Source organism: Ochotona curzoniae, unplaced genomic scaffold, assembly GCF_017591425.1.
Source record: "Ochotona curzoniae isolate NIBS_2020 unplaced genomic scaffold, NIBS_Ocur_1.0 scaffold_3208, whole genome shotgun sequence".
Taxonomy (NCBI): Eukaryota; Metazoa; Chordata; class Mammalia; order Lagomorpha; family Ochotonidae; genus Ochotona; species Ochotona curzoniae.
Genome location: NW_024467106.1, coordinates 28,778,766 through 28,805,372, shown reverse-complemented (window position 1 = coordinate 28,805,372; position 26,607 = coordinate 28,778,766). Strand labels below are relative to the sequence as shown.

The following is a 26,607-nucleotide window of genomic DNA, read 5'->3' as shown; positions in this document are numbered from 1 at the left end:
TGCGGATGTGGTTCTTGGGACCTGAGTGGCAGGCACGTGTGCCTGGCAGCCTGGCCAGTCATCATGGCAGCACTGAGTGACCTAGAGTCTCCTGTCCCTGGTGGGGATTTAAAAACTGCCACATGCCAGTGTCATCAAGCCAGGTGTCCAGACTTGGCCTTGGCAAACCTGCTTTAAAGGGCCAGACAGTATGCATGCTTGACTTGGTGAGGCACATGGTCTCTTGGCATAACTGCTCGGTTTGACCACAGATCAAATGTAAAGGTGTGGGTGAGGCCGTTACAACAAACTTTATTTACAAAAACAGGAGAAGGGCCAAATGGCCAAATGCCAGTTTGCAAATCATCAAAGGCTGGCAGAGAAAAGGCGGCTGGGGGTGTGGGCAGGGTAGACAGCAGGCGACGCAAGTGACTTGGTTTAGGAATCAGTCCTAAAGCCACAGCTTCCCCATTCTGCCACCCCAGCAGCTCCGGGATTCTCATATGGCTCACCTTTCTCGATGCTCTAGCATGGTATGAATCCAGATAAATAAGCACTCAGCACCTAACTCCCTCCCTCCACCCTATGAAGTATGGGTAGTCAATATGGTAACCAGTCAGCCTGCAATGAAGTTGCTGACTTGTCTGCTTCTGTAGCCTGGTGTTCCCCTATGTGTGGTGAGCTGCTCCGATCCCACTTTGTGAAGGCCTGGGAAAGGGCCCAGGGAGCCACTCTTATGAGCATGGCCCACCAGGAGACATGCATGCCATGACCTCCCTTGGTATGCGTGGCCGCCGGGCTGTGCACTCACATTCCTCCTTAAAGTTGTGCTGGGCACAGTCTGGAGCCTGCCTGTCCCCTTTGTCTTGACACGTGACACAGCAGGCTGTGAATCCTTGTCCTTGACAGGCAGGGCAGGTCAAGACAAGCTGGCGACACTGTGGGGTGGAGCAGAGTTTATACTGGTCCCACGGGGCTTGACAGTATGAACATTCTGGGAGGAGAGAAGAGCCTTGTTAGAAACACAAATATATACTCTCTCTCACCTCCTCCACAGGCAGGCACCTCTTCAATTTCTGTATGTGCCTCTAAGCCCACCACCACCAAACAACTACTGTTGAGCTTCGGCAAAGTCTTTATGTAAGTCTGTGACCTAATAAAAATAACCCTATCCCCCAGCTTCTTTTGCTCTGGGGAATCAAATTTCTGATTCCAGTATTGCGTGCCCATTCTTGTTTTTCCACCTAGAAACCAACTAGCAATGTTCCTCTCTTGTTAGCTATTCCAGGCTGCCCTTTGCTAAATGGTCTTCTTTCCTTACAACATCCCCTTTTTCAACAAGGACAACCTACCTGAACCCAGTTGATCCTATTATACCTTCAGCTTATGTCCAAGTTGCCCCTGCTAGGACATTCAGCTACCTGATTTCTAACCGCCACAGTATCTTCCTTCTAAGACTGCTTTTTCCTGCTCATGTCCTGTCATCTCTGATAACCTAAGTCTTCCCAAGTTGCTTCACCTTGCTTCAATCACACATCCTGGGGCTTGTTCTCTCCTGTATGCTCATGGGCAGGCATCCAACAAATGCTAACAGTGGTTCCCCTGGAAAGTCGCCCAAATCCACTCTTTCTTTATGTGCTTCACACTGAAGCCAAAACACAGGTTTCTCTGCCATGGCCCTACATTATTCACAGGTAAACACCATGTGTTCACCAGTATCTACAGCAGGAGCCATGGTTGACTGCACCATGACCTTACACGAGTCTAACAAAGACATGTTTTTATATGTATGAAAAAGGTCATAGGGTTACAAAAGAAACCAGTGAACAGAAACATACTATCAATTTTTAAAAATCTGATTGAGTAAGGTACCTGCTCTGTATTAACATGGTAAGTACCAAGACTCAATGGTGGGCCTGATCTGTCTCCACTTTGAAGCAGTGGTGAGTACCTGTGCTGCTCTGACAACCGCAGCCAACAGCAATGCCATCAAAGTGCTGTGAATTCCACTGGCGACAAAGTGACAGGGACATGAGATACAACTAGCTAGGTCTTCATGCACAACAGACAGAAACGCTTCACTTTCGTGGGGAGTTACAGGAAATAAGGATTCACAGTACTTGTGAATTCTACACCCCAATTCCAGATTTAAGTCCCAGAATGAGCCTAGTAGTCCAGCTACTGCCAGACAGATTGTACACATTTTCTGAACTTGTCCAGCTAGCAGATGCTGAGGCCAGGTCCCAGAGCCTTGCTTCAAGGTTCTGCCTGCCTCACTGCTGCATCCCTCTTGCTTGGTACAGAGGAACAGGAACAAAGCTCTTCTCCCTGTTCAGTTTAGCCCTGAGCACTAGCCTACCTTCCCCACAGCGTTCCTCTAGAATGGTAAGCTGACGATGGGTTGGATGTCAGTCTGAACTCTGGACCCACACAGACCCACCTGACACGACGTCACTGTTGTAGCTTAGGGCATAACGTTCATCAAAAACAAACAACTTCCCTTTGTAGAAACCCTCAGGAAACTCTTCCAGATACTTGTGGATGCCACCCTTGAGCTGGAACACCTCCTTGCACACTCCCTAGTGTGGAAAAAGAACAGGAGAGTTGAAGCTGCAGAGACCTGTAAGAAGCCCCACTGGGGGAGGGGCAAGCAGAAAACGCTGCTGTCAGCTGGGGGCTCCTAGCTCCCCCTGCAGCATGCCGAGGAACTGCTGACCAAAGGGTCCAAGAAGCAGCTGGTCAGACTGGACCCAGTGGGGGATGGTTGATGACAGCCGTGTGGGCCTTCACTCTGTAGGTCCAGGAAGCTCAACTATTTTTCTGCCCCCTAAATATAGGATGGCACCTGTTGGGACAAGTAATGTTTCTGAATTTGCTCTTCTCAGCATCAAGCAAAGGGATTAGGAGAAGGGCGATGGCCACTAATCTTTCCCTTTTGGACTTGATGAGTTTCAACGACTGCTAAGTGCTTTTCATACTCTTTGAGATTTAAGCAGCTCAGATTCTGTTCAAATCTTTTGGGAGTGTAGGAGGGATGGGGGAGAAGGGGCAAAGCCGATCCTCTGGCTCTCACTTCCATGGCCATGGTGTCCACAGGACGTTGGCTCACCTTGGCTCTGAGGTAGGCTGAACCCCGTTCACAACGGATGCCCCCAGTGCAGTACATCAGCACCTTCTTCTCCCTGAAAAGGTCTAGGTTTTTGTCGACATAGTCTGGGAAATAGCTGAATTTCCTGATGTCTGGGGCTAAACAGCCCTGGAACCGTCCCTACAAGAGGAACAGCAAAAAGAAAACCATCAGCATTCTTGCCTGGTGGGGGTAAAGGCTCTTTCTGGGCCAGACAGCCCCTGTGTGGCACAGCAACCCTGGTACCTGCTGGTCCCATCCCATACTGACCTTCCAACCTCAAGATCTGCAAGTGAAAACCAAGGCTGCAGGCTGGGGCTCACATTCCCAGGAGCCCCCAGGAGTTTGGGAGGTGACCAGAGCCAGCCCTCAAGGTACACAACACGTGGTAAGGGTAGGCTCCCAGGGGTCAAAAAGGACGTCAAGAGCCAAGCTGTGTCTGAGATTGTTTTCACCAGAGCCTGAGTTAAATGGCTTGGGTCTTCTCTAAAGCTGCCAGGGCTGACAGAACCCTGTGGCTGCAGGTGGGCACACAACAGCACCAACTACCATTTCAATTCTGGTTCTTACTTACTATTTTGCTTTCATAGAAGTTTCTGCAATCTAGTAGAATGGTATCACTTTGTCCTTGATTTGCCTGAGATAAAAACGTTTCTACTTCTTTATGAAATTCCTTTGGAGATAAATGGATTCCTAAAAGCAAAGTAAAAATTATCTTAAAGCAAAAACTCTAAACAATTGGCCTAGTCTAACTTAGATGTCATTTTTTTTCCACTCAAACCTTTTTTTTTTTTTTTTGTAATGGAGAGGATTTAATTTTTTTTTTTAATTGGAAAGACAGAGATACAGAGAGAGAAGAGAGAGCGAGCTTCCATCCACTGTGTTCACTTCCTAAATGGCCAAAGTTGAGCCAATCTGAAGCTGGGAGCCAGGAGTTTTTTCTGGGTTTCCCATGTGGGTAGAGGCCCAGAGAACTGGGGAAACCCTTGCTATTTTCCCAGACCACAAGCTGAGAACTGGATCAGAAGTAGAGCAGCCAGGATACAAATTGGTGCTTATGTGGGATGCTGGCACTGCAGGAGGAGACTTAGGTTGTTACGCTATTGCACCAGCCCCAAACCTCTTTTATTATAATAATTGTAAGTATTCTCATAATTTTTTGGAAATAATGTTATTTGAAAATGATGAAATAACTTAACAATCCCAGGGAGAGGCCTGGTAGTTTAGAAATAACTAGTCAAATAATTATATACCCTCATAACTGGTGATAAAAACCAGGCAATTGTGGTCCAAACTGCTGTATGGGTTTGCTTGTCTCACTGTACAGTCACTGTTTCACTGTGATCAGTCAGGGGAGAGTGTGGGGCATGTAAACCTACACCAAGGTGAAGCTCAAATTCTAGGCTAAGAACTCTGGCATTAACATACAGGGGACTAAAAGGACAGCCCCGAAGACTGGTACAGCCGTGTGTTCTAGGCTCTCCAGGGCAGAGATATTCCATTATCTTTGGGGGTCCAGGCACCTCAGTAACCAGGAGGCACTTCCAGTGCACCTGACACCACAGGTGGAGGCTTGGTGATCAGTCACCCACCATTCCAGAGCTCTGTTACATAATCCTGGCCCCCTTCCACTCAAAATGGACCCCACAACCCCCCCTAAACTGCCCCATTGCCAAGACAGACTAGAAGCCCCAGAGCATGGCCTAGGAAACTGGATTTGTACCTGTCCAATCTAGGATTGTAGAGAGAATACAATGAGGCCAGAGTCTATTTTAGTTATTGTCGCATAATTACATGGACACAAAAACAGTAGGGTATAAGGGGGTCGGGGGAGTAAAAAATGTGTTCAGAAGCAGGGAAATCCATCAAGATTTCCACCTGCAGGGAACCAAACCCCTGCTGGTATTCCTGCTGCTGTTCTGGGACAGGACAAGGCTGACAGGGACACATTCCAGAAGGACGTGTTTAAATGAGGCCCCTTTATACGACCTGGCTCAGAGAAAGCAGCGCAGCACTGCCAGGAACCTGCTCTGTCCCTAAACTCCAGTGGCATGCAAGGAAGGTTGTCTGCAGTCACTCTGTCTCCGGCAGAGGTGGGGACATTAGGCAGAAAGCAGCCCTTCTGGGCCTTATCTCCTCTGGCCTGAGACTCTTTACCTAGACATTTGTATCTGAACTTCCATTTGTCTTGAGCTTAACTCTCAGTCTTCTAAATATTTACACTGTTGAGTCAACCAGTCCTTTGTGCTTCCTGATGAAAGAAAGACAATACTACCTGTCAAGTAGCCTTGGGAAATAAAAAAAGGGGTGGGGGGGGAAGGGATTGCAACACCACCTGATCCAGTCCACAGCTGTCTAAGATGGCAGTCACCAGCCCTATGTGGCTGAGAAGCCCCTGAAACGTCATCAAAGCTGTTCTAAAAAAAAGATGACACTTATTCCACACAGGAAGAAATCAGTACGAAGAAAAGGGAGCCATTTCACTGACAACTTGTTCCTCTTGATTTTATGTTGATAACATTTGGATGCACTGCATGAGCATGTAAGTTATTTAAATTAATTTCACCTACTTTCTACTTTTAAAAAATGTGACTACCAGGATGGGAGTTTGGAGCTGCATTTTATGTGCTGTGTGGTATACCCACATCACAAACTTGAGTGCTGGATTTAGTCTTGGTTCCTTCACTTTTGGTTCTACTTCCTGCTACTGCAAATCCTGGAAGGCTAGGGTGATGGCTTGGGTATCTGAGGCCCTGCCATCCTGGTAGGAGACCCAGCTGGGTTCCAGGCTCCTGGCTCTAGCAGCCTGATCTGGTCCTGACTACTGCAGCCATTTCTGGGGAATGATTGAATAGATAGAAGATTTCTTCTTATGTCTATTTCTCTGTCTTTAACTTTCAAATAAAAGATGAAAAAATTAATAAAATGTAGCTACTAAAAAATGTAAAAATATACCACATGGCTCACATTAATATTCTGACTAGATAGCACTACTATAAACCTAGCATTATCTGGGTGATGGGAAACTACAGACCAAATGGCCCAGTTCCTTCAAAAATAAACTTGAATGGGGGGAAAGAAAAAGATGGAAACAAAAAAGACATGTTGATGAAACATAACAAATGGCTCTCACTTGAATCCCAGTAAAAACAAACTAAAAATTATAAGGGTATTGTTCAGTTTGATATTTGGTAATGATATCATTGTTAAGATGCTCTAATACAATTTTAGTCTTCAAAAAATTATTTTTTAATGATATTTACCAAAATATGAATGAAATGATATGACATTAGGATTCCTTTCAAAATTGTACAGAATGAGACAGATAGAAAATTGGCATGAATTACATGGAAGGTCATTACCACTGTCTCTACATCTTTCAGTGTCTGAACACATTTATCGTAAAAAACAAAAAGCAAAGCTTTGCCAAACAAATATCTTTCAATGGGAACAGAGAGAACATTCTAGAGCACTGCAAACTGCTTTTGTGTTGGAAGGGATTTGCTTCCTGTACCAAAATGCCTATGTGCTCTATTCTACTGACAAACTATTTACCAGTAATTATTACACTCTTCCTAAACGGCTTCTTTGGGAAAACATATTGCTAAGTTATCATCAGTAAGATGAACACAGAGCTTTCTAAGTGGTGAGTCTTCATTTACCATATCATGACAGAGAATCAATTTGGGCCTATTTTGAAGACAAAAGTCATCGTGACTAGCTGATTACAGTGTCTATCTTTGCCTTTTCAATTTTGTTTTTATGAAGAAGAACAAGCATACCAGGCTGTTTGTAGGAGGTCTTATTTGGGCTGATCCCCATGGGCACAATCTCTTCAAATACACCAACGCGTAGCTCTGGGAAACAGTGAGCTCCTCCTTTGCTGGTCTGACCAATGAGAAACACAACAGAATTCAGTGTTCCAGATTCATCTCAGGGGTGATACAAGGGCCTAATACAACAACTAGAGTTTGTTCAGTAATGATGTTGACAGATGAAGTCTTAAGAAAATTCAAACTGAGGAAAAACTAGGAAGCCTCAATGGGAATTCAGAGTAGGGCCAGTGTGTTCCATGGCCAGGAGTGTTAAGTCCAAAGGTGTTTCTAGTATGCCTTCAGTTGTGCAAGGGAAACACAGCCGAGCCAGTCTGACAGTGGCTTCCCCCAGCTTGTGTTGTGGAGGATACCCTTTCTTATCTGGACCAGTAACCTTGCACCAGCAGACACCAGCTTGGCATTTCCTATGGCCTTCTCGCTTACTGCAATGAAGCACAAAGTCACTGCAAGGCTACCTGGCTAGGAGAGCAACAGTCGTGTTATCCTCCTGCCCTCACACCTCCCATCCTGGCAGGTGCTGATCTCTTAAGTCCAGGTTTACTAAAACCACAGTGACCAAATGAACCAGGTTCTCCCTCAAGTGAGCAAATATGTCCAAGTTTCAGAGTCCTAGACTGTATAAACTCTAACTCCCTTAGTGTGTGTGAAGGGAGAGTAATGTCTATAGAAGGCACCACAGTGCCCAAGACCAGATGGGCAAGGGTATTTATCTGGCACTGCTAATTTTTCTTCAATAACCTGGACTAAGGCAGGAGCACATAGATCTAGATTTTTGTTTTTCAATTTCTCTTACCTTAAAATCATCTTCACACAAGTAATCCTTAAATAAAGGGCAGGAAAGCATGACTTCCACATACAGTCTGGTGGCCAGTTTGCTTCCACCAACTGTCCCATTAATCCCCTCTGTAGCGATTCGAACCTAGGACACAAGATGGTGCGATAGAAGGAACACAGCCATTATTTCCCCAGGGCAGAACAGCTCCTGTGTGGTCAGTCAGTGTAACAGGAGGACAGTCACTGGTGGTGGGTCTGGTTTTTTTTTTTTAAGATTTATTTATTTATATTAGAAAAGCAGATTTATAGACATCGTGCTGGCCCTGGAGCAGTCACTGTGATAGACACTAGAGTGTTACCAGACAGACATTCCTGTTTTTAAAGCAGCATGGTCACATGCACTAGTTCACCTAGGGTTTTCAGTTCATGTGTGCTGAACAAAAGAATCTGAATAGAAAGCCCCATCTACTATGGCACTCCAATGGCCAAAGAAATGAGGTCTGAACCTAACCTAACTTCAGGTAATGCAACAAGACCGCTAACTTAAGACAGGGATGCAGCTCTGCACATGCTTACTTCCTATGTGACCCCAAAGTAGTTGCTTTTCCAAAACACCAACTTCTTCACGTCGGCAATATAAATAAAAGAGCACCAAAATGAGCTGACTCACTAAGGGAGCGTTATGCAGAGTTTGAGGACAGCAAGCACAGGTGAGCCCACCTCTGTGCAATGTTTTGGAAAAGCTGGCAGTTATAAACGTCCTACTGGAACCTAAGGCCCAGAAATGCTTGGTTCTATTCACTGATGTATCCCTGGTGCCTCTCACATGAACAGAAACTCAGCAGGTATCAGTTAAATAATTAAACACAGAGTCACATCTGGATCCTCTGGGTTCCCCAAATTCTCTTTGGGATCTTTCACTGGTGAGGGGACATGTTCTGGGGCCCTGCAGAATTGATTGTTTTGGTTCTGCCAAATCCTCTGGGTTAAACAGGTGCCATCTTTAAACAGAGCATTACAGCCCTGTGGCAGAGGTGATTTAAATCAAGGCACTACTTATTTTATTAAAACTCATACAAGAACACTCATCAATACATTAAAATTTGAAAATTTTAAATGGCTGCCGTCTTCCACGCCAGAGCAGATACAGGAGTGGCCACCTCACTGGATCCATTTCCCGAGGCCTGGGTACAAAATGGAATGTGTCTCACCAGCCAGTGTCTACTCACTGGCGGTGGCTCTTCCAAGGTCCATGACGCAGATTCTGGATCACACCCAGGCTCCCTGGGAAACAGGGAAGGCCACAGGATGCAAGTGCTATCTCTGCTGCAAGAACTGCAGTGCTGCCCTGTAGGGCCTATAGGGAAAGAAAAGCAGAGCTGAGTCAGTGTAAGGCTCAGGAAACCCACTCTGAGGAAGCAGCAGCGACGAGGAAGGACACAGCTCCATGTGACTGTCCTTGGAGAGGCTTGCAGATTCTAAATTATTTAAAACTTAGAACCCAAATAAAAGGCAAGCACGTCTCACCTGCCAAGCCAGGGCAGAGCAATCTTTGAACTCATGCACTAGACTTTCAACTCGCTGCATTTTGCAACAGAAATCTTTCAAACGAGTAACCTGATGAAGAAGGCTCATGCCTAATGAGTCAAGATCAACAGCTGGCAGTTATTAAGCTCAGAATCTTGTGTAAGAACCCTGAAACGTGGGTGTTAGAATCCCACTTTACAGGAAAGGAAAGGAAGCTCAAAGTCAAGTAACTTGCCCAAAGACACTGACTTTGATAGGTGGTAAAACTAGGATTCAAACCCAGATCTTACTATCTCTACATTTTCTAAATTTTCTTTTCCAGTCTCCGATGTGTCCCCTCAAGTCTTGAGGCGATGAGGACGCACAGACAGCAAAAGGTCAGCAACTTCCTTCTATAATTTCAGAATTTTCAGGCTCTCCTCTTTCCCTACTTACACATGAATACTCCAGCATTAAACTGTCACTAACTGGACAGATATCCTTGGAGCCTAGGAGCCAGGCATGTGCTGCCACCATGTGGCAAGGAACACGAACTGGTAGTTCACCAACGGGTGGGGCTAAGAAGTTGGCCTCAAAACCAAGAGACCCATTTCTTACTTGTACATTCAGGTTTCCTATGAAAAATCCCCACCTTTTAAAATGTGAAGTTCTCTGAATAGAGATAGTGATAAAAGCATGCATTTACTGACTAACTTTTAAAATTAAGTACTAGGAACTGTACTAGGAATCAGGATAGGGGAAAGAGCTCTTGGAGTTTACATATACAGGGCTGAGACATTAAAATAAAAGTTAAAAATGAAAATGAAGAAAGGCTATGAAAAGCATTACAAGATGCAATAAGAGGCAAGCACTGTGGCTCAGTGGTCAGGAGGCTGTCTGGGATGCCCACACCCCTTTGTGAGTATCTGAGTTTCCATCCTTGTTCTTCTGATCTAGCTTCCTACCAAGGCTCACCCTGGGGAGCAGCAGGATGGTGGTTCAAGGATCTGTGTCCCTACCACCCATACGGAAGAGCAGGATGCAGTTCCAGGTTGCTGGCCTCAGCCTACCCAACCCCCAGCCAGCAATTAAGAAGTGAAGCAACCACTCTCCCAATGTCTGCTAAGCCCAGGGCGGAGCTTATTTGGGAAGCCTGAGTAACAGGTGCAAGCAGCTTATCCTGCCAGCTCCCAACACAGAATGTTTCTCTGTTGCTACTAAAAAATGGCTATAATGAAAGTTTGTGTGATCAGTAGGAATGGGATCCTTTGGGAACCTAGTCTGTTTTCAAAATGCAAACTTGCATCCAGCACATTTTTTTTTAAAGATTTATTTTTATTATTATTTTTTTTATTGGAAAGGCGGATATACAGAGAGGAGAGACAGAGAGGAAGATCTTCCATCCCATGATCCACTCCCCAAGTGAGCACAACGGCTGATGCTATGCCGATCCGAAGCCAGGAGCCTCTTCCGGGTCTCCCATGAGGGTGCAGGGTCCCAAAGCCTTGGGCCGTCCTCGACTGCTTTCCCAGGCCACAGGCAGGGAGCTGGAAGGGAAGCGGGGCTGCCAGAATAGAACTGGCGCCCCTATGGGATCCCGGGCGTGCAAGGTGAGGACCTTAACCACTTGCGCCACCGCGCCGGGCCCATTTAATGGAGGTTAATAGCTGGGTCATTTAGGAGAATGGAGAGGAATAGGGTAAAAAGGTCTACAGGGTATAATGGCTTAGTGGCTAAACCCTTACCTTGCACTTACTGGGATCCCACATGGGCCCCAGTTCATGTCCCAGCTGCTCCACTTCGCTTCCAGCTCCCTGCTTATGGCCTGGGAAAGCAGTAGAGTACAGCCCAAAGCCTTGGGACCCTGTTCCGGTGTGGGAGACCCAGAAGGGCTCTTGGTTCCTGGCTTCAGATCAGCTCAGCTCTGGCCATTGCAATCCCTTTGGGGAGTAAACCAGTGGGTGGAAGATCCTTCTCTCTGTATCACCTTCTCTCTGTAAATCTGCCTTTCCAATAAAAATAGCTTTTTTTTTTTGGCTGTTGTTGTTTGTTTTTTAAAGGCCTATGGGACACCCAGGAAAAATCCTTGTGTTCTCAAGGGCAACCTCCTATTTTTCTGGTGGCTTTTCACCTAGCAAATTAGGATTCTTCCAATGTCATATGCATCCTTTCTAAATTTAAAAAAAGAAAAAGAAGAAATTTAAGGGTTGATACTGTCTATATAGTGGGTAAAGCCACTGCTTGGGATACCGGCATCATACTGGTTTGAATATCAGTTGCCATACTTCTAATCCAGTGCCTGAAAAGGCAGCAGAGGATGGCCTAAGTACTTGGGCCCCATATAAAAGACCCATACAAAGCTGCTGGATCTCTGCTTCATAATGACACAGCCCTGGCTGTTGCAGCCACGTGGAAAGTGAATTTGCAGATGGCAGATCAATCTCTCTCGCCCTGCCTTTCAAACAAATAATTACTGCTGCTTTTGAGAACTTTTATTGGAACACAACCACATCCATTCTTTTCCATACTGTCTACGGCAGCTTTGAAGCTACCAAAGTATTTAGTAGTTTCTTTGTGCAAAGCCTTGGCTTTTTATTAAAAAGCCTGTTGACATCGAGCCTACACCATCAAATACCTTATAAATGGCTGCTTAAAATCCTACTTCAAACGCCAGCAGGATTTGTTGCATCCAAGAGTCCCACAGCGAATCCTTCTGAGGAGCACAGCTGGTGCGGTCCAAGGCTGGGACGCAGGATGAGCCGAGTGAAGGATGGGGAGCAGGAGGGGGACATGTTACCTTGCCCGTGAGGTGCAGCTGCCGACACAGGGCCGTCTGCCAGGCACAGACCCAGTGGGGATCCTCCAGGTCACAGTAGCAGTAGTAGAGAAGCACCTCCCCTTCATCACTGCCATGGCTGCTGTAAGTCAGAGGGAAACAGTACTTGAGTAATGGACCCAAGGAAGCCACAATTCATGAAGTATTTCGGGAGTGTAAGAAAGTTAGGATGGATGGACAGGTTAGATTGGCCTGCCTTTGCTCCTGCTATTGTTCCCCTGAGAGGAGACACAGCTCCTTTCTGTATGTGCGCACAGAAGACAGTGTCTGCAAGGAACGCCTATCTCCCTGGTGCTCCTTGGCTTTGTTTGTAAAATCAGAGAACCAAAGTGAGCGGAATTCCATAAAATGTGTTCTGACGTTTTTCTATGAACTCATGTTTGGGAAGTCTTGCAGACATTACCTCTTCCTGAGTCCACAGAAGGCTCTGAGAAGTCCAGCAGTAAGCATTTTTTTTTTTAAGATTTATTTTTATTGGAAAGGCAGATATACAGAGAGAAAGAGAGACAGAGGAAGATCTTCCATCCAGCTGACTGACTCCCAAGCGGCTGCAACAGCCAGAGCTGAGCCGATCTGAAGCCAGGAGCCAGGAGCTTCTTCTGGGTTTCCCATGTGGGGTGCAGGGTCCCTAGATTTTGGGCTGTCCTTGACTGCTTTCCCAGGCCAGAAGCAGGGAACTGGATGGGAAGTGTGCCCGCCAGGACACGATCTGGTGCCCATACGGGATCCCGCTACATGCAAGGAGAGGACTTTAGCTGCTAGGCTACTGAGTACTGAGCCAGGCCCACATTTTAATGAGGAGCTTCCTTCATTTGCCTTTAGCACGCACCATATCCATGACCATAACCATATCCACCCAGGTGTTCTACAGAACATCAGCTGCAGACGATAACTAAGACCCTAGTGTACTCATCCACATCTCTCTCATCAACAGCCTCATGGCAGGTGGTTCACAGCCCGTCTACTTTAGACACTTTCTGTGTCCCCACAAAGTATTATCTGTACCATACAATTTAACTGATAATTACACAGCCTGTCTTCTACCATCTGCTAATCATTTCATGTATTTTTGATTTCTCTAACTGGAAGACACATTCCTTTAACAGTAGAGCCATACCAAACTGAATTCATCTGTATTGTATTTTTAGTTCACAAGTGCTTCTACAGTCATTAGCACAACTCAGGTGAGTCAAGCTTTTTCTTTTTTCTTTCTTTTTTTTTTTCATTTTTAGAAGTAAGGAAGAGACAGAAAAAAGTGTTAGTGATCAGCTCATGTCCAATTCTTGGTTCAATTATCTTATTTTCTTTCCTTTAAATAGGAATTTTGGTGCTAAGTAGTAGTGACAAAAACATATCAAATTGAACTGCTACTCATCGTATTGTTCAGGAACTGCTTAGAGTCAGAAAGTTGTCTAGCTTTAACAGATTTGGTTAGTTTCTCAAAGGGAACTTTTAATCCTATGATTAAGTTCTAAAAGTTAGTATTCTTTAGCTGAGAAATCTATAGCTGGTAATAAATAAATAAATAAATAAATAAATAAATAAATGAAAAAAAAAACCCTTCTTTTTTTAAGCTCTAGATTACTCAGGGCAAGGGTAGAGGAACCACTAATGACCCTGGGTCTTCTTTGTTCTATTCCTGCCCTCTCTCTAGAGAGGCTAAGACGTAAGAAACCCTGTGGACACTGCCAGCTGACAGGGCACAGGCCAGTGCACAGAGAACGGTCTTCGCCAACGCACAGCATGCGTTTATGGCCTAACTTAGGCCTGTAGACAAATTCTGTGCCTTAAGGCATCAGGCTGTTCTGTTTTCTTTCACTCAGCATAAAGATGCCCAGGCACATTCCTACATCTCAGCATTCCATAACTGTTTTTGTCCTCACAGTATTCTTACAGGACTATATTAGTTGTTCCAGTCTTCTTTACAGCAACATTTGTAATTATTTCCAGTGTTTTACTATGAGTAAAATTCCTGTTCAAGGTTTACTTGTGGACATTTGTTTTTACACTGTGAACTGTATACCAGGGAGATGCACATTTATACTGAAAAAGCAGCAGCGGGACACTCCCAAGCTCGTCATCACTTTCGTCTCCATCACCGAGGCAGGTGTTCCACAGCTGAAAGAGAACTTTAAAAGCAAACACAGGAACCTCACCTGATCAGCTCATCAGTGCTGATGCAGCTTGTATCAGGGAGCCAGGCAGACACATCATGGCTGTGAGCAAGGTACTCTTGTTCAGGGTTCTTTTGGCCAGCAGTTATAAGGCTCTCTGAGGCGCTCAGGGTCACAGCCAGTTGCCTTAAAACAGACACAAGCTCCTGGTATACTTCATCAGCATGCTGTGTGGCCACATGTCTGTGGATGCTACTCCGGTCTGTGAATAGCTGCTGACAGCATTTCCACCATTTTTCTTTACCTTCAAAAGGTGTTGAAATTTCTTTGGTTTTGACAAAAAGGGCAAAAGCCTGCAATTAGATTTCAAATATCATCACCTTTACAGCTAAAGGAAGTCTCAATAAAATCCCTTATATTACCTTCCCACAAGGACTTCCAGGGTTTTACGTTCTACCATTGTATAAATTCCCAGAGACAGTAACAGCTCTCTTATTAGCTTTATAAGAGATTATCAGAGAAACTAAAACTGAGCCTTATGGTGATTTAAGTAAATCCTAGCACGATAATTCTAGTCTGATTGCAAAGCTCGTTTAAATCACTCTGGAATGTAACAGGTCGGCTTTCTACTGCTTTCAGCAGTCCACTCACTAAAATGAAACAAGGGGCTGGCATCTGGCCTAGTGACATTCTTTCATCCCATACTGGACTACCTCGGTGCTATGTCTCTTAACTCTAGCTTCCTGCTAACAAAGGCTTTTGGAAGCAGCGGTGATAGTTCAAATGACTAGATTCCTGCCACATATGTCAAAGACCTCGACTGAGTTCCCAGCTCCTGGCTTCACCCCAGTCTAGTCCCAGCTGTTGCAGGTCCTTGGGAAGTAAACCACCACATGGGTCATCTCTCTACCTCAAAGAAGAACAAGGAGGAGAAGGAGGGAGGGAAGGAAGAGAAATGTGAATAAAGTATGGTATTTATCCTGGCTTTCCACAGCTGGACTTTTTCCTACCAACTCTCCTATACTCTTTTCGCCTGCGTCCGACTCGTGTACAATCTTCGCCCATGCTGTTTGTTCCCAGAAGGCAGAATCTAGCCTCTAGCAGAATTGCTTAGGAACATTCAGAATCTTACAACCACTCCATGGTCCATGGTCCTCCTACTAAATGCTATCTGTCCTTTCTCTGGATCGTCATAAAATTTTCTATTTTTATTTTTCTACCTGGAGGGGCCTAGAACTCCCCCAACTGGCTTTTCCATTTATGTTATCTTTGAAAAAAAGACACAGATCTTCCAAGGAAGTTGAGCCCTGACCAAGATGGAAGCCACACAGAAGTATATAAATGATAAGCAGAGCTACGCCCTTGCCTGGTACAGAATGTAGATGACAGTAGTCCTTTATAACGTGTGTCCCTATCTTGCTGTTCTCAGCCTTATAACTGTTTTTTTCTTACAACCTTCCCAGCTCAGTCAAGCTAGTCCACTCACTCACTGCTTAACACTACTCAGACATGTGCCTGCTTTTTCAGCTTTGTGAGAAGACCATGAACACCCTTCCTCCTGTGTCGCTGTCCCGCAGCGATGGACTTGGTGCAAGGAGCTGATAATAACACGTGTGGACCCTGACTGATGGTCAAAAGTTTATTAGTGGGGCCCGGCGCGGTGGCACAGTGGTTAAGTCCTTGCCTTGCACGCCCGGGATCCCATATGGGGGCCAGTTCTATCCCAGCAGCCCCGCTTCCCTTCCAGCTCCCTGCCTGTGGCCCAGGAAAGCAGTCGAGGACAGCCCAAGGCTTTGGGACCCTGCACCTGCATGGGAGACCCAGAAGAGGCTCCTGGCTTCGGATCAGCATAGCATCGGCTGTTGTGCTCACTTGGGGAGTGAATCATCGGACGGAAGATCTTCCTCTCTGTCTCTCCTCTCTGTATATCCTCCTTTCCAATAAAAAAAAAATAATAATAAAAATAAATCTTAAAAAAAAAAAAAGTTTATTAGTGGCATCAGACTTTATACACTGAAGGTCATATGGGATAAGGGAGGAAGTACTGAGCTCATCAACAAAACCCAGTAACAGTTTCTATGTTTTTGTTTGGAACTCTTTTTGTCTTATATATTCCATCAAGTGTTCTCACACACATAGTGTCCATTCAACTGTTCTTATACAAGTGATATCTAATCAGGTATACAAAAGGTAGCCACTCGGTTGTTCTCATGCAAATATTATCCAATCAACTGTAATCCTGTGCTCAGTGGTGTCAACCTGTGTAGGACCAGGTCTGAATTGCCACTGCTGCAGCAGCAGCACAGGGTGACCAGAGAGCACATCAGAGGCATTTTGTTTAGCCTTTCTCGTAGTTACTTCTACTGAACCACCAAAAAGAAAAGGAGTTGGCAGTGTTTTACCTCCCCAAATATTAATATAAAACAAAAGAAAGGATAATTTAATCTGGAGAAAGCTGGCAAAAATTCTCTTATTCAAGTATAGCAACAATTGTGTCCAGCACTAGGACTAATGCTGGAGACCACCTGAAAGAGTGACAGGATGAACACAGCACTCTTCTGCAGAGCCTTTGAACAAAAGCATGGCCTAATCTAATTCAACCAAGCTGAGCGACATTCTGCAAGCTAACTCATTTGCAACATTCAAACAAACATCTGGTCATGATTCCAGGGTTAAACCAAGGGTTTTCCACTCTAAAGAAGACTAGAGAGATGATCCAACCAAATTTTTAACACAGGACCCTACCAATGATCTATAAATGCCATTTTTTTTTTTTTTTTTGGATCACAGGTAAAATGTGAATGCTGACTTGGACAACGCGAAGCCTCTGAACAGATCCTGCAATTTGTCTGAAGGTTTGAAATTATTCTGAAATAACACTGGTGAAAACCCATTCTGGGGCCTCTGGATTTCACTGTTAAGGAAACCTGTGAGGTGAAGGCAGAGGGTGGTTGGCAGGAAGTTCTAGGTAGAGATATGTGTTTTTCACTGACATGAAGTCAAAAGAAGATAGCTCTGCAGGACAGGACAACAGACGTAAGGGAGAAAAACGAAGCCTGCACTGCCCGGCCTCAGGAAGGCCACCTTTCTTCCTGGAAGCCCTAAGGCTCTTCACTGCTGCTGGGAGTGTGGGTTCAGTCACTGGGTTCTGAAAAAGGGATAAATGGCACAGAAGAGCTGTCCACTGTGCCCTGTGCCACTGCACTGAAAAAGCCTGCAGCATTCTGGGAGGCTTGGTCCCTTCCCCAAGCCAACAGAACCCAGTCAGTTTGATGAGGTAAGAACTCTTCTTCTTTTTTCAAGATTTATTTATTTATTTTATTGGGAAGTAAGATTTACAGAAAGATTCTCCATCTGCTGATTCACTCCCCAAGTGGCCACCACAGTAGGAGCTGAGCTGGTCCAAAGCCAGGAGCTAGGAGCATCCTCCAGGTCTCCCACATGGGTGCAGGGTTCCAAGGCCTTGGGCCACCCTCAATGACTTCCCCAGGCCACAAGCAGGGAGCTGGACAGAAAGTAGAGCAGCTCAGACACAAACTGGCGCCCATGTGGGATCCTGGCACATACAAGCCGAGGACTTTAGCTATTAGGCTACCTTGCCAGGCCCCCTTTTTTTAAAATAAGAATTACAGAGAGTTATGTTCTATCTTCTGATTCACTTCCCAGATAGCCACAGTAGCTAAAGCTACGGGTGCAGGGGCCCAAAGACTTGAGCTATCTTCTGCTGCTTCCCCAGGTGTGTTAGCAGGGAGCTGCAGCAGCGCTTGAACCAGCCCTCTATGGGCTGCTTTGCCACACCTCCAGCCCCGAGATCAGAACTCTTCCCTAAGACAGCAGGTTCAGCAGCAGCCCTGAGTTTTACAACCTCGCAAGATGACAGCTGCCTGCTCTGCTTATAACCAGCTTCTCCAATTCCTGTTTTTTCTTCCTATCACCTTAGGACGGGGCAAGAATCCCCCACCACTTGTCCAGCACTAACCCTCAAGCACATCACCCTAACTGTTGTAGTGCTCCATTTTACCCGTGATGCTTCTTTGCCTGTAGCTGAATTGCCACCACTGCAGAATGCCCTGCCTACACTGCATGCTGAGCTAGAGGACAGTCTTGTGTTTTGCTTTGAATTTATTTTTAGTAAGTTTCTGATTCAACATGGCTGGCAAATACAATTCAAAGAACATGATGATATTCCCTTCCTCCCTTCCAGAACAGTCCTGATAAGCAGCTCTTTCTAGCTAGACCTGCTTTTAACCATATACAAGATCATGGAACACAGAAGGCAATGTTACCTTTTTCTTTGCAAACGGGTATTTCTTTTTGGTACTGCCATCCAGCTCTGCTTTGAGACTGCTGTTGGGACTACTAAGACTTGTCTCTTTCAAATCCAGGTCAGAAAATCTTAACACACAGGTCTCCAGGTCCTCTCCCTGGTCAGGTGATGCAGAGGAAGGCATCTGGTTGAATGGCAGCTGTGTGGTTGAGTCCCTTCACGAGTCCCTAAGGATGTAAGTAAGGCAGAACAACAATACCAAACATTGATTACTTCTTGAAGTAAATATGATGCTAATCAACCACGCAAACCAGCAAAGGCCTAGTAGCCCAAGCTATCCAGCCAGTAAACAGTACTGAAGGGTAACTACCCAAAGCTGGGCGGCACTGTTCTGAATGCTTGGCAGTATATGAGAGTAAACTATCTCCTTGAGTGAGTGGTAAACTGCTTTTTCTTTTTTAAAATCAGATGGTGAAAAGAAGTATAAAGAAAAAGCAGCAGGCTAAGGAGAAGGTGATGCCAGGGCTAAGCCACTGTTTGCAAGGCAAAGCCTTCCTGGGGCAGCAGTATCTGAGCATAAAACCAGCCTTAAGGCGCAAGTCAGGCAGACACTAAGGGAGGAACACCACAACAGCAGGGCTACACCACAGTACCATTTTACCAGGCAGGGAAAATAACAAAATTGTTAAAATGGTCAACTCTTGTCAAAATGAACACAATATAGACAACATACTACATTCTTTCTTTGTTAATGCAAACACTGCAAGTGAAAAAATACTAACAGGCAATATGAACATTGAGAAAAGCATGGGCTTTGCCTTGTGGTGGCAGCTATTCCAAGTGTTGGAACCTGGACAAGCGGAGTTCTAATTCCCTCATCAATACATTGTAGCACTAGAAAAGGAATACATACAGGCCTTACACAAGAAGGCAGGCTACCTTAAAAAGTGCATGGAAAGGGGAACTAAAAGTTCAGTTCATTTCAGTGTAAATAATTTTTTAATTCATTTGTTCCACAGGCTCTGGGATTTCCCTTTGCCCCTCCTCAAATCCCAACCCCACTGTTGATTTCCCCTATTATCATTACAATAGTATAGACCTTCATGATCAGTCATAAGTCCACCATTTTGCTATTTAAGTGTATTCCAACATTGTAGGCATGGATAATGGCAGAGTCCAACAACCTTTACTGGCAAGATATTTAACCATTTCATTAAGATTCCATCTTTGATTTGGAAATGGAGATACACTGAACCATACCTTCACATCTGAATATGACAGTCCCTATTACATAGTTACTATGCATCCCCTTAAATGAAGAGCCATAAAACAAAATCAACAAGAAAAAAACCGAAAATTTACAACATGAAGTTAAATAACATGCTACTGAATGACCAATGTGTCACTGAAGAAATAAAAATCAAAAGCCTTCTTGAAGCAAACAATGTTACTATGCAATTAATAATTACATTATATAATTCATTTAGTTTAAATATAACTTAATAATTTATAATATAAACATACCATCTATAAGTATTATAGATAATAATTACTAATAACTCAAAATTAACAATGCTACATAAGTGAGTAAATTAATAAGAAAAAGTTTTTTGAAGGGATGAAAATAAAAACAAAATGTCAAGTTCCCTGAGATGTAGCAAAACCAATATTGAAAAGGTTATTGATCTTGTATTTTACATGAAAGTTGCCTTAGATCAGAACAAATGATATTTTTCCTTTAGGGATTGCCTTATTTCACTGAGCATACTAGTCTCTGGTTGGGACCATTTGGTTATAAATCGTAAAATTTCATTCTTTTTAATGACTGAGTAGTATTCCATGCAGTAGATGTACCACAGTTTCTTTAACCACTCCTCTTTGGATGAGCATCAGGGTTGTTCCCATGTCTTTGGTATTGTAGATTGTGCTGCTGTAAATATAGGAAGGATTACAGATCCTTTCCTTATATGCAATTTTCATATCCTTCGGATATATTCCCAGAAGTGGGATAACTGGGTCATACGGCAGGTCAATGGTCAATTTTCAGTTTCTTAGCACTCTCCATACTGATTTCCATTGTGTTAATACTAGCCTACACTCCCACCAACAGTGAAGGAGGGAACCTTTCTCCCCATATCCACACCAGCAGGTGTTGTTAGTAGATTTCTGAATGTAGGCCAATCTCACTGGAGTTAGGTGAAACTTCAGTGTGATTTTCATTTGTAGTTCCCTGATATCTAGGGAGCCTGAGAATTTTTTCATTTGTTTACTAGATATTTGAATAGGTTCTTTTAAAAAATGTGTGTTCATTTTCTTTGCCCATTTCTTCACAGGGTTGTTTTGTTTCTGAAATTCTTTATAAATCCTGGATATTAGGTGCCTATGGGCTGTATAGCACGAAAAGATTTTCTCCCATTCTGTTGCTTGCTTCTTTGTTGATCATTTCCTTTGCTGTACAGAAGCTTTTTAGTTTGATATAGTCCCATTTGTTTAATTTGGCTTTGATGCCTGTGCTTTTAGTGACGTTTCTAAGAAATCTTTCCCAATTCCTATATCTTGGAGAGTGCTTCCTATGTTTTCTCCTAATAGTGTAATGGTTTCTGGGTGTAGGTTTAGGTCCTTGATCCATTCAGAGCTGATATTTGTAATAAAGCACTCTCCAACATAGGAAGACCTTCCACCTGTAAGTGTAAATATTTTTTAATCCATGCAGTTTTTTTTTTTATAATAGGTATTTCTCAGGCCAGCACAACAGCCTATCAGTTAAAGTCCTTGCCTTGAATGCCCCAGGATCCCATTTGGGCACCAGTTCTATTCCCAGTGGCCCTGCTTTCCATCCAGCTCCCTGTTTGTGGCTGGGAGAGCAGTCGAAGACGGCCCAAAATCTTGAACCCTAAACCCATGTGGAGACCCCGGGAAAGCTCCTGGCTCCTGATCAGCGCAGCTCTGACCATTGCGGTCATTTGGGGAGTAAATCAATGGATGGAAGATCTTCCTCTGTCTCTCCTCCTCTCTGTATCTGACTTTCCAATAAAAATAAATACATCTTAAAAATATATATATACTTCTCATGAACCCTTTGAGAACTCCACTGAAGTTCAATGAACAGTTAATACTATTAATACCTCCATCTAATTTAATGATATTTTTAAAGTTTACATTTAAATTGACTTCCCTAAAAACTAGTTGTGTAGACTGTATCTTCCACAATTGGTTGCAGCAATACTTCGGGCCTGTTTGCCTGCTCTCTCTGAGGCAAACCTGTAACTACTCTCAAAGACTGAGATGGTGGAAGAGATGCTATATGACTGCTGAGCCTGGGTTCTAGAAAGGCTTTGCTTTCTTCCACTGGCTCTCTCATTCTGGAATGCTCACCTTGAGGAGACCAACCACTACTGTGAATTAGCTAAGTCAAACCACACAGGCCACAGAAGGAGAATCATGTGGAGAGAACCCGAGCCCCCCAGCTAACAGCCCATATCAACCCCAACCCCCCGGAACGGTTCCTGCCCCTGCCTTTGAGCTGACAGCACAGACAAGCTCTTCCTGCAGTGGCTAATCCAAATCTCTGCCCCACTGCATAATTAACAGTTGCTTCATGCCACCGCTGAATCGGTCAAGTTTGTTTCTTGAAATGACAGTCTTCGTCTTCTGCTAGTTCACTCCCCAAATGCCCACAACAGCTGGAGCTTCCTCCAAGTCTCCCAAAAGTGTTTGAGGTCCAAGGACTTGAACCATCCCCTGCTATCTTCCCAGGCCAGAGGAGGGAGCTGGATCAGAACTGGAGCAGCTGGGAGACAAACCAGCATTCATATGGGATGCCAGCACTGCAGGTGGGGGATTAGTTTCCTATGCCACCATGTCGGCCCCACTGAAGACACTCTTAAACCAGGTGTCCTGACCTGGACACCCAAGGTCCTGAAAAGTGATCATGATAGTTCAGGATCCAGAACAAGATCCCCAGGGAGAATGAGAAAAAGGGTGACAGACATTATCAATACACGACTTTGCCTGTGAGGAACTTGCAGTAGGTAAAGGAAAGCAAGAAGCAGTGTAGACGAGACACTGCTTGCCTACAGTGCTGGCTGGGATCTGTGCAGAATCAACACACAAACACATCACCAACTTCCCACCGAGGACCTCTCTGCCTCGGAGTCACAAGTCCAGAGATCATTTGCACTCCCTAAGCACATCCCATTCAGCTACGTGGCGTCCAGAGAGGACTCAAAATCACTGTTTATAGGGAGAGGGACAACACAGCACAAATTCATTAAACCCAATTTCTACCTGTATTTGAAAAATGAATGAAAGAGACTATGTGAAGAAAAATTTACATCTTCTGTTTTTTAGTCACTTATGTCTTTCTTGAATGTCATCCCTATCAAGTCCAACTGAAAAGAGTTACTTCAAACTCCTCCAGAACCCACAATCTTCACAGGCACAAGGAAAAGGTGCAGAATCGCAACCTTCTGTGCCCACAGCTTCTTCATCATGAAAGCAGAGAAAATGCTTCCATCATTTCCCAATTAAAATTCATTCAACAAAAGCTTTCTGAGAGCCTTCCGTGCGCCAAGCATTGCTCTAGATGGAGTAAATGTGCTTTTTCAGTCTGCTTTCAGAGGGAACATGTCAAGAGAGACCGTCTGTACATCCGCCCCTCCTCACGCACTCAGCCTTCACCCAGTCCACCTCTGCAGCACCTCCTGCTTCACAAGCACTCGCTTCCCTGCTTTGTCCTGGACTTTCTTCTCTCTTCTTGCCCTCCCAAAGATTAAGCATGCAAGGCGGCGGTCACCTGTCACCAAGCTGCTGCCCCTTCCTCTCCTTCTGAAGGCCTGACACACTCCGTTCCCTATCAGCCTAGACACAGGCCAATGCAGCCCATTGGGTGTTCTACTCTCACTACATTAGACTGTCCAGGTCCATAACAAGCCATGCCTTTCCCACCACTCCCCACAGAGAATTTCTCCTTAGCCTCACTGCACTTCCACTTACATATACACTCCGCACTGCTCTCAGGTGAGCGTCAACTCTGAGAAGTGCACACAAAAAGGTACTGAGATTGCGGCTCTGAGGGAAACAGTGCAACTTCTGGTTCCGACAGAACTCAGCTACTCCAAGAAGGGCAGATACTTTAGAAGCTAACATATTTAGGGCCCAGCGCAATAGCATAGCAGCTAAAGTCCTAGCCTTGACTGTGCCGGGATCACATATGGGCACTGGTTCTAATCCTAGTGGCCCCACTTCCCATCCAGCTCCCTGCCTGTGGCCTGGGAATGCAGTAGAGGACAGCCCAAAGCTTTGGGATCCTGCATCCGCATGGGAGACCTGGAAGAAGCTCCTGGCTCCTGGCTCCTGGCTTCGGATTAGCTCAACTCCAGCTATTGCAGCTGCTTGGGGAGTGAACAGAAGATCTTCCTCTCTGGCTTGCCTCCTCTCTATATATCTGCCTTTCCAATAAAAATTAAAAAAAAAAAAAAGAAGCTAACATATTTAAAACATTGACCAGCAAGGCCAGCATTTGGCAGGTTAAGCTGCAGCCTGCAATGCCTCTTTTGCAAAGGGGAGCCGACGTGAGCCCTGATTGCTCCACTTCTGGTCTAGCCTCTTGCTTACAGTCTGGGAAAACAGCAGAGAATGGCTCAGATCCTTGGGCCTCTGCACCTATGTTGGGGACTCAGAGGAAGCTCCTGCTTTTGGCTTTGGATCAGCTCAGCTCTGGCCATCTGGGAAGTGATCAGTGGATGGAAGATCTCTCCCTCTATAAAGCTGCCTTTTAAATAAAAATAAATAGATCTTTAAAAATAAATTTCAAAAATAACAACAAGCAGGAAACAGTGCCTCAGTTTCCTTTGCTGGCTCTTCTACATCATCCCACTTCTGCATGCTTACCTGCTCTGGCTATATTCACTTCCTGGCTGAGCTCATCCCAAAGCAATATCCTAAAATACTATTTGCTCCAAAATAATTGGGGAAGGGCAAGTAATGTAGGTGAAACCAGATTAGCTGTAAGGTGAAATTCCTAAAGCCTGGGGATAAGTGTGTGTGTTTATTATATAATCTGCCCTATTTCTGTAAGTTCTTTAGGATCCAGGAAAAAAAGGGGGGGGGGGAGGTGGTACAATAAACATAAAGGGAAACATACATATGTACATATTATATCCTTTAAATTTTTATCTGCCATCCCTGCCTCTCTTCTGAACTAAAAAGCCACATATTCAACAATTTGCTCACTCAAATTTCCAGCACAACTGTGCAAAACCAAATTCTTACTTAATGTGCTCCCCATAAAAACTTGCTCTTCATCAATCATCCTGCTACTCAGACCACAAACTCTTCACTCTCTTATTACCACCCAAAATCCTATCAGATTTGCTTCTGCAACACAACCAGGTAAACTGCACAGCATCAACAACCTGAAGCACTGCAAAGAGCTGCCTGCCTTCTGGGGCAGCTAGATGCTCTCTAAAAATAGGCTCACCCCAAAGACTGGCTCTGCTCAGTCTATCAGCTGGCGTCCAACATACTCACACAGCCCCTTCCCCCACCTCTCCTGCTCCACTCCTCACCCTGAGCTCCCTACCAGCAGCTGCACTATTTGTGTCCACTCCTGCATGGGACACTTATCTTTCATGCTTACATTTTCAGTGAATGCCTAGGGGTTAACATCCTGGCCCTTGGGCAGCTGCTGCAGACCAGAGCCACGGTTCAAATGACAGTGGCACTGCTTCCCATCCAGCTCCCTGCTAACCTGCCTGGGAGAAAAGTGGAGGGATAGGCCAAGTGCTTGGGCCCCTGCCACCCACCTGGGAGGCACTGATGGAGTCCCTGGCTTTAGGCTGGCCCAGCGCTAGCCACAGTGGCTATTTAGGGCAGATATCAGCAGGTAAAAGCTCTGTTTGCTGGGCCTGGTGCTATGGCTCAGTAGCTATCCGGGATTCCATATGGGTGCCAGTTTGTGTCCCGATTGCTCCATTTTCCCATCCAGCTCCCTGCTTGTGGCCTGGGAAAGCAGTCGAGGACAGCACAAAGCCTTGGAACCTTCCACCCATGTGGGAGACATGGAGGAGGTCCCTGGCTCCTGGCTTCAGATCGGCTCATCCCCAGCCATTGCAGCCACTTGGGGAGTGAACCAACAGTCAGATCTTTCTCTGTGTCTCCTGTCTATAAATCTGCCTTACCAATAAAAATGAAAAGAACTTTAAAAAGGAAGAAAGAAGACAACTTTGCCTGGCGCACACAAGGTTCTATATTGGTGAACATTTAAAACCTACTGTTCACCAATACTTTTCTGAACAAAACCACATGTAGGTTGCCGGGGAAGAACTGACTACGTATTTCACGCTGGCGCTAAAGCCTCAGCCAGGAGAAGCCAGAAATACAGATTTAGGTAAAGAAAGCCGTGAGCATAGCTCTCCAAACTGGAAAGGGGCTGGATTTCCTGGAGGAACAGGAAGAAAGGCGGCTGGAGCACAGATAAAGGCGCAACCACAGGCGCCGTGTTATTAAGTTTGCAATGGAAAGTCACTGGAGTTTTAAACAAAGGATTATCACTAGGTCTGCTCCTGGATTCCTTTCCAAAGCAGAGCTGGCAAAGTTCACGGCTAAACTGTGTTGCAGGGGGACAAAACAAAGCGGAGGACCTGCCAACAACTCCTTCATAAATGTTACTTAGCAACCGACGGACGGTGCCAATTTCATGGACTGAAGGAAGAGTAGGCTAAGCCTGGAGAGTGACATTTCCAAGGGCTGTGCACGAGACCGCGAAAAAGGCCGTTCGTACGCTGGGCACGTCAAGAGGCACCCAATAACTACCGAGGAGATGTTCCTTCCTAAGTCAACCCCTCCGGAGCACACACCGCCAGCAGCCGCCCGCCGCGTCCGGACCCGCTCTTCCCTCCCCGGGGACCGCAGGTGCGGCGGCGCCGCCTCCCGCCACGCCCCGGCCGGCCGCTCCGCCCCACTTCCCCGGCGCCTGTCCGTGGCCGCCAAAGGCCGGGCCGCCGGAGCGACGGGAGCGCGTACCCGGCAGTCCTGCTTCTTTCCCGAGCTGTTGTTTCGCCCCCGGTGTCTCCGTCTGGCTCCGGTTACCGCTCCCGGCCCTGCGAGTCCCTCCGCGTGGTGCGTGGGCCCAGGGCTGGTGGACGTCACCCCGCGCTCCGGAAGTC

The 26,607-nt window shown here is 45.4% G+C and overlaps 1 protein-coding gene across 1 annotated transcript; it reads right to left on the bottom strand.

Annotated features, from left to right (window-relative positions):
* Positions 1 to 92: 92 nt before the first annotated feature.
* Positions 93 to 26,598, bottom strand: TSTD2 (thiosulfate sulfurtransferase like domain containing 2). Its single transcript, XM_041004582.1, has 10 exons — positions 26,465 to 26,598; positions 18,459 to 18,666; positions 14,215 to 14,525; positions 12,020 to 12,140; positions 7,736 to 7,861; positions 6,889 to 6,994; positions 3,681 to 3,799; positions 3,089 to 3,247; positions 2,420 to 2,558; positions 93 to 973 (listed from the first exon to the last, which is right to left on the bottom strand). The coding sequence occupies exons 2-10, from the start codon at positions 18,621 to 18,623 to the stop codon at positions 714 to 716; spliced, it is 1,506 nt and encodes a 501-aa protein (XP_040860516.1). The 5' UTR covers positions 18,624 to 18,666; positions 26,465 to 26,598; the 3' UTR covers positions 93 to 713.
* Positions 26,599 to 26,607: the final 9 nt, after the last annotated feature.